At 40.2% G+C, this 8,259-nt stretch overlaps 1 protein-coding gene across 2 annotated transcripts; it reads left to right on the plus strand.

Annotated features, from left to right (window-relative positions):
* Positions 1–432: 432 nt before the first annotated feature.
* Positions 433–6,594, plus strand: eif3k (eukaryotic translation initiation factor 3, subunit K). 2 transcript variants are annotated; one of them, XM_031863824.1, is made up of 8 exons: positions 433–637; positions 2,358–2,456; positions 3,241–3,361; positions 3,807–3,881; positions 5,211–5,277; positions 5,437–5,514; positions 5,621–5,746; positions 6,460–6,594. In XM_031863824.1, exons 1-8 carry the CDS (start codon positions 576–578, stop codon positions 6,489–6,491), a joined length of 660 nt encoding a protein of 219 aa, XP_031719684.1. In that variant the 5' UTR covers positions 433–575; the 3' UTR covers positions 6,492–6,594. The 2 variants fall into 2 exon arrangements, with proteins under 2 accessions (XP_031719684.1, XP_031719682.1); XM_031863822.1 differs by having other exon boundaries at positions 436–637; positions 3,804–3,881.
* Positions 6,595–8,259: the final 1,665 nt, after the last annotated feature.

The raw sequence follows: 8,259 nt of genomic DNA on the forward strand, positions 1-8,259 counted from the left end.
ATGAAATAATTAGCATTAAATACATCTGTATCAATAACCTAGATGATTAACAAAGGTAAATATGACTAAATCTATGGTTTAAATAGCTACTCAGCTCAATATACTGTTATTATGTGTCAGAACAAGCCTAACTTCTTTATATTTGAATCACAGATTGTGAATATAAATTATTGTATCATGCAATCTGCTGACCTGAAAAACTGTGCATGACTGTGGATGATAGTAAACTTATAGTGAGCACACAGATGTTTAAAGATATGAGATAAAGTATTGATCTTTATTGAAATAAGGTTTTAGGTAAATTATTATTATTATGAGACCCTTTACTCTAAGGGTGCTTCATTCAGCCGGGAATGTGACGACAAACCAAGTTCACTCCCTCGCGGAATGGTAGGGTGTAGGACAGACAGCGCTCCCTCGACTGTGCAAGTCCGTACACTTTCCGGTCCGCATTGTGCGTCGCCCTTTCCGTTCCGACTCTTTTCTCCCTCCGCCCGGTGCCTCTACCCTTGGCGGCCCACGTGCGGATTTAATTCGGTTTTCACTTTAAAATTTGCTCTACAAGTTTGGACCAAATGTCGTCGCCTTTCGAGCAGGTGCGGGCGAGCGTGGTGAAGCTCCTGCGAGGAATCGACAGGTATGTACGATGCTCCTAACGAGTTGATGACCCGGCGAACAAGCTAGCGATAGCTTAGCTGTTGGCTAATGTTTTAAGCTAACGTTTGCTGAGTTAAGTCAGTGGTGGTTAGTTCATTCACTCATTCATACGCGTATTATTATGTTCAGGAGTTATTCATGTGCGTCTCACGCCAATGTCAACTTTTTATTATTAGTAACGTTGTATGAACAGTATAACTGGAAGAGCAGAGATGAACAGCAGCTAATGTTAGCTAACTCTGCTCAAATGATTTGCGAACATTTCCCCCATTAACATTAAATCATGTGAACCAGTGGTGGAAGTACATATAACTCGACTCACTTGATTTGATTCATTAAATATATTAACCGTGTGGACATCCATTTTTGAGTTTTGTTTGTTTTGAATGAGGATTGAATGTCCATATGGTCTTATATAACCAAAACATTGTTCGCACATCACAGTATATTTGTCATAAATAAATTCCTACATAAGTCCTGATGTGTAGAGTTGAGGCCCTCAGACATATTGTGTATTCATAGCTGAACTAACTGCATTTAGGAATAACTCGCCTCTAATGAAGCTGAGTAAACGAATGCTTTTTTCTACATGTCTCTCCCACTTATACACGTTTTCCTTTTTCTTCAGTGATAAATAAATTGACAAAGCAACAAATTAAGTCACACATTGCAACCTTTCGAAAATACATATTGTATATTTGAAAATGATAAATTACCCAAGAAGACAACAACAATCTAAATCAAACTTGGCATCACAGGTTTCTGAAGCCCTGATGGTGCACCTTGTACCGACATTGTACTGTTTGCTTCACTACATTTAGTTATAAGGAAATGAAATACAAAAGTATGAAAATAAATACAATTAGCTCTATTGCAGTCAGCTACACTACAAAAGTGCATCTTACATGTAACGCATCAATAATAATAGAAATAATCTAATATTATGGTATTTAATAACGAACAACTCCATTAGGATGCACAATTAGTACTTTTATGCTTGAAGTACATTTTCTTAAATACTTTTATTTCAGATTTGAATGCAGGACTTTAACTTCTAACAGTGTTTTTTTTAAATTGTGGTAGCCTGTTAGTACTTTAGCTTAATGAAAAGACCATAGTACTTCCAAGTCATAATGACACCGGCCCAGTCGCTCGCTCGCTGCCTGCATTTTATTTTCAGAAGCTGACCGTAGCTCGACACGCTAATCCTGTTTATTAAATTACTTTTGTCTTTTATTATATTGTTTTCGTTTTGTGACCAACTCGAAGATGACAGTTTGTTCAGAGTCAGTATCCTTTTTACAGCTGCTGACAGATGTTACCTGCTCAATGTGACTCTACTCCAAAAGGGCCCCTGTCGTTAACAGAGGCTGACCTGGTTCATTTCTCCAGTGAACCTGCCTTTTTGATAAAGCAGTAGTTAAGAGTTCCATAGGATTGCCTAATAATGAATGAGTCCTGAAAGTAGAGAAAGGACTTTGGCGGAACATCATGGCCACAAATACGAGCTCACAAAAGCGACCGGACAAGTGGTGAAAAATGTCTTGCGGAGAATTTTCAGCAGCAAAACACTTCAAATACCCTTGTATGTGTGCACCTGTTACAATCACTGCTTTGCAAAACATTTCACCAAATATGCTACAGTGCTGTATTTTCATCCACACTTGATTGAGGGGTAATGCTCTTGTCTTTCTTCACAGGTACAACCCAGAAAACCTCCCAACGTTGGAGCGCTACGTGGAGACGCAAGCTAAAGAGAACGCCTACGACCTGGAGGCCAACCTGGCCGTCCTGAAGCTGTAAGTCACAGCAGCCACCATTGAACACACAGGAACACCTGTTTAATCTGCCCGTCACTGAGAGAACGATCTAGAGTCTCTTTTAAAACCATTGTGTGGACTGTCAAAGGAGCCAACATGCTGGGGAAATAATTAGGTTTCTACTTGGTTAATGTCTTGTTGGTAGTTTTAGTAGTTTAGCTGTGTTGTCAAACTTTGCCTCTGTTGCTGTTAGTTTTTTCGTAGTTTTCCGGTGATTCTTGTTGACTAAAGAGAGGATAAAAATCAATTAAAAAGTTGTAGTAACATTTATGATACGACGTCGGTTTATTACAAAAATACATCAGTAATCTGGAACTCTTTCTGTTAGCAGTAGTCACTTATCGCCCCCCTGTTAAAAGTTACTTTTGCACCGCTGCTGCTATCGTACCGTTAAACCGTGGGCCAGCTAATGTTTAGTATTTAGTATTCACTTTCACGGCCGAGTGTGTCACAGCAATCCTTTTGAATTTGAGGTCCAGTGTTTTTCTGATCAGGCATCTGACAAACGGGGTCTATTATCTTGTTACATTTGTTTGTTTTTAAGAGAGGCTTAATCCAATATTGAAATATTTATCAGAGACGTTTTTTATATTAATTTTGGGTAAATTAGTTGGAATATAAATAGGGAATTAAATAAAAATAATTCATAAATTAGTCGTTAGATTAATTGACTAATCTTTTACATAATCATAAAAAAGTTGAATTCCCAGTTTCCACCGCAGACCAGAACAACAATGATGTCATTAAATCTGTTCCTCTGCAGGTACCAGTTCAACCCAGCTTACTTCCAGGTTCCGGTGACCTCACAGATCCTGCTGAAGGCCCTGACCAACCTGCCACACACCGACTTCACTCTGTGCAAGTGTATGATCGACCAGACACACGTATCCTTTTGGTGCCGTTTCATCATCCGATGTCATCTGTTGTAGCCTTTGTAGCTTCCATTCGCTAATACGTGAAGGTTTTACTGTGTCGCTGACGGGCCGCGCCGTCTCGTCTCGCTGATGGGCTGTGCTGTACAACACAGACCGATACGGTTGGGCTTTAAAGTCGAAGTGAAGTGCGGGTGGTGTTGGGTCAGGGAGACATCGAACTTTCTGGCATGCTCCAGATTCCCAGTTATTATTATTTGTAATTTATTTTGTGAAGCCGTATTTATTCACATTAAGACTCAGCGGTTTTACAGCGTAGCCATGTCTATCAAGTATATCAAGTGTTACCGGTGTCACTATGTAGAAGAACATTTAAATAGATCCAGGCCCGGTGGGGTGGTTGGGGGGGTCCTCTGTCTCTGGGTTGGGGGGTGTTTCCTTGACTACAGTGTCGCAGCAAGAGGAGCGTCCCATCAGACAGATCCTCTACCTGGGGAACCTGCTGGAGACGTGTCACTTCCAGAGCTTCTGGGTATGTCACACACAGCACACAACAGTTAAATGACACTATAGAGCAGGGGTCACTAATAGGCGGTCCGGACCCTGGACCTAAAACCGATAGATAACTGAGGGAGCGCTTCTATTTTAACTGGCGCAGCTTTTCTAGCCTTTATGGTACTTGTTCAGTGGTCCAGGAGACACACCGACCAACTACATGCGTTGAAAATCACATCACATGATGCTGCTCAGCCAATCAAATATGTGTATTCTGATAAGGTGGAGACGGGCGACAGACGAGTCGTCAGAGAATAATGCGCGAGTCACAAGTTATTTCACATGGCGTTCACCGAAAAGTGGTCAGAGACCAGAGCCGTTAACCAACAATGGACAGACTCTTATAGGTTATTTCACAACTCTTTTCAGCAAACGTACCCACTCACATCTGAAATGAAGTCAGAAAATAAACAACCTAAGAGCCCAATATGATCAGACTCCTAACACGTTAATTCACTGACCAGCAATGATGTAAACAGAGGACTAGAGATGAAACGAGTGATTTTAATAATCACAGTTATCGACCCTGCACACACATGTATCTTATTACAAGATGAGGGAAATATAACATCATTGCTTTCTTGGGTGACATCACTTCACACCTGAATGAACTGAATTTTAAGTTGCAGGACAATTCAGTGAAATACATTTTTCCAAAATGAATCACTTTATTTTAAGAGTCACATTTTTAAAAACCTTTCTGTTGTGTATTTTATACTTTAATCCAGCTCTTATTTTACTTGAAATATTAATTTATTAGAGGATATATTATTTATAACTCATCCAGTTCAATTTGAAATTTGACAATAAATATTGTTGAGATTATATTCAATTGAACTTTATTTAATTTGACAGTCAGTTGTTTGACTACATACAGACCTAAATACAACTGTAGACTACTTCAATATATATATATAAATATATCACAGCGTACGTTTTTGAATACCCCTGCTATAGAGAGACGTAGTAACAATATTAGGTAGAGAGATTGCACACAATTTCATAAGTTATTTGAAGATTATCAAGAAGCTGTATTGCTTTATTGTTCCAATAAGATATCTGAATGAATTTTAAGGGGAAACTTGGTGTTAGGACTTTAAGTGGAATACCAGAAACAATATTCAATGTGCTTGATTCCAAATTCAGAGTTTATCCATGACTGAGGGATGCGGACTAATGCATCACCAAACACTCCTGCAACATCTCTCTCGTCCTCGTTCTGAGGCCTTTTGGTTCTCCTCTTTTCCAAACTTGCCAAGGAGTGTGTCCTCTGTGTCTCCTTTTAATCGTGTCCTCTCCCTGACAGACGAGTCTGGAGGAGAACAGAGAGCTCATTGACGGCATTACCGGTTTCGAGGACTCCGTTCGCAAGTGTGAGTGTCGTCCTGTGACTCAGCGCACATTAAGCTCTTACAGTAATTAGTCTGTGGAAGTTAACGGGAAACGAGCACACAAAGGCTGAAAAGATCCATATTGAACTTGTGTAAACATTGTCAGCATCGTCTGTTTATTTAATTGTTCTTCCTCTCCAGTCATCTGCCACGTAGTGGGCATCACCTACCAGACCATCGAGCACCGGTTACTGGCTGAGATGCTGGGAGACCCGCTGGGTAAGAAGTGCAGAGATATACAGAGCTGCCAGAGACTGCAATGAACCAAATCTAGAATACAAGTTAAATGCAAAAACCTCCCATTTGTCCACCTCCGTTGGTACAGACACGCAGGTGAAGGTGTGGATGAACAAGTACGGCTGGACTGAGAACGAGGAAGGACAAATCTTCGTCTTCAGCCAAGAGGAGAGCGTCAAGCCCAAGAACATCGTGGAGAAGATCGACTTTGAGAGTGAGTGCTGCCGCCCATTCATGAATAGTAATAATATACCAGAAAGTGAGTCAAACACATTGACTTGTGAACTAGCTATAAACTAGCTATAAATATTAATACACACAAATACAAACACACACACAGTATGTATGTAGCGGCGTCGTTATGTAAAAACCAGTCAGTTAGCGTAGGAAAGGATTTTTAGAAGGACTTGAGAAAATAACATTTTGAAGGTAAAATGTACCTCGACCAAAATTTGAATGCCCGGATTTCAATAAATAAGGAACACCTCTGGAAAGCTAAAGAGTGAAATATGAACAAAAAATATTAGAGACTGCACTTAATTCCACATGACTAGTTGCACTCGTCTCTTGTTTTCGGATGGGGCGACTCCTTGCGTCTGATTTTGTTAATGAACGGACCTCATTTGCATTTTGCACATTTGTGTTCCAATGTGTTTTGAGTTTGCTCCTAGATCTCCTGCCTCACTGCAGCAGTGATGTACCTCACTTGTGTTTAGGAGCACGTTTACAAGTTGTTCTACACGTATGAAACTGTTGACAGGCTGTTTGTGACCTTTACTGTTTATAATGAGTGAGCAACATATTACCATCAATACACATTTCACACTGAGTGAATGATTTGTTTCTGTGTTCATGAGTGACCGGAAGTTAACGTTTGATATGTTTCCTCTCTTTCCACACTTCTTCTCTCTGTTATTCTATTCACAGGTGTATCCAGCATCATGGCTACATCTCAGTGATGCACACATAGACACATACACACACACATACATACACACATACACACACATATACACACACATTTGATAAGACGGATTCAACCAGGTCATTTTATTTTTCATAATCACTTTTTTTTTTTTTTTCTCAATAAAAGTAATTTATCCCGTACAGCTTGTGTCTGACTTTGGTTCTTCGTGCTCTCTGAACGTTCTTTAAACCTTTTTAGTTGCTTCATTAACGGTTGTTTGCCGGCTTTTCCCACAAATCTAAATCATTTCTCACTAATCCAAATCATATCGGGGTGTTGGCTGCACTCTATAATTAAGCAGAAAATAAAAACCCGACATGAATCGGGGCTTAAAGCCGCTGCTGAGTCATCATGTTAGACGTTTGATTCATCCTTTTATTCTCAGAAATGGGCCATAGATCCTTGAAATAAGAACATTTGAAGGTCAGGTCCTTAACACACACAGGTTTTGGTGAAAAAGTTGTTTTTATGTAAAAGTAGCAATACTAGACAAGGCCAGTTTATCCATACGTCACCTTGTACACAAGGTTATTCAAAGTGTTTTACAAGCAAAGAACAAAAGATAAATAGTGTAAAATTACATAAATGAAAGTACAGGTAAGTTTGAAACCAAAGTGATTTAAAATATCAAATTCCCCTAAAAGTAGTTCCAAGGAGAGCTGATTCCACACTGCTGACAGCTGTTTCACCACATGTGGATTTAACTCTGGGCACCACCTAACTGACCGTTCCCTACAGATCTGAGAGACCCATCCGGCTCGTTCTCTGCAAACATATCGACGATATACACTCACCGGCCACTTTATTAGGCACACCTGTTCAATTGCTTGTTAACACAAATAGCTAATCAGCCAATCACATGGCAGCAACTCAATGCATCTAGACGTGGTGAAGACGACTTGCTGAAGTTCAAAGCGAGCATCAGAATGTGGATTGAAGTGACTTTGAACGTGGCATGGTTGTTGGTGCCAGACGGACTGGTCTGTGTTTCAAAAACTGCTGACCTACTGGGATTCTCCAATGGCCTCCACAGTCACCACATCTCAATCCAACAGAGCACCTTTGGGATGTGGTGGAACGGGAGATTGGCATCATGGATGTGCAGCCGACGGATCTGCAGCAACTGCGTGATGCTATCATGTCAATATGGAGCAAAATGTGTGAGGAACCTTGTTGAATCTATGCTACGAAGAATTAAGACAGTTCTGAAGGCAAAGGGGGTCCAACCCGGTACTAGCAAGGTGTACCTAATAAAGTGGCCGGTGAGTGTAGGTCGGACCCAGATTGTTGAGTGATTTATAGACAATAAGTAGGTCCTCAAAAACAATTCTATATGTCACTGGACTTAAGAATCTGAGAAATATGTTCTCTTTTCTTGGTTTGTCAGTATTCTGCCAGCTGCATGTCTCACCTCGTTAATAATAATAATATTCATTCATCAATCAAAAAAAGGAAATGGAATACAATATTTACACATGTGATGGGATCTGCTTCTGTTTTTTGCTCTGGGGATAAATTCCATGAGCTAAACTTGGGCACTGCTCAGGGTGTGACGTCATGAAGGCATTTATCTAAAATGGATCCTTTTGAGAAAGAAAAAGATCTTAGCACTTAAATGTTCATGGGAAGCTCCAGGTCACGGGTTGTGGAGAAAGGTTTGATATCAAATGACCCCAGCTATGATGCATAAGTATGACAGCACACAGGCTTCCATCCGCACTGAGCTGCTGGTTCATCGAAGAACCATCGCTGCTTTCTAA

This window comes from Anarrhichthys ocellatus, unplaced genomic scaffold (genome assembly GCF_004355925.1).
Source record: "Anarrhichthys ocellatus isolate YVR2014 unplaced genomic scaffold, GSC_Weel_1.0 scaffold29, whole genome shotgun sequence".
In the NCBI taxonomy this organism is placed as follows: domain Eukaryota; kingdom Metazoa; phylum Chordata; class Actinopteri; order Perciformes; family Anarhichadidae; genus Anarrhichthys; species Anarrhichthys ocellatus.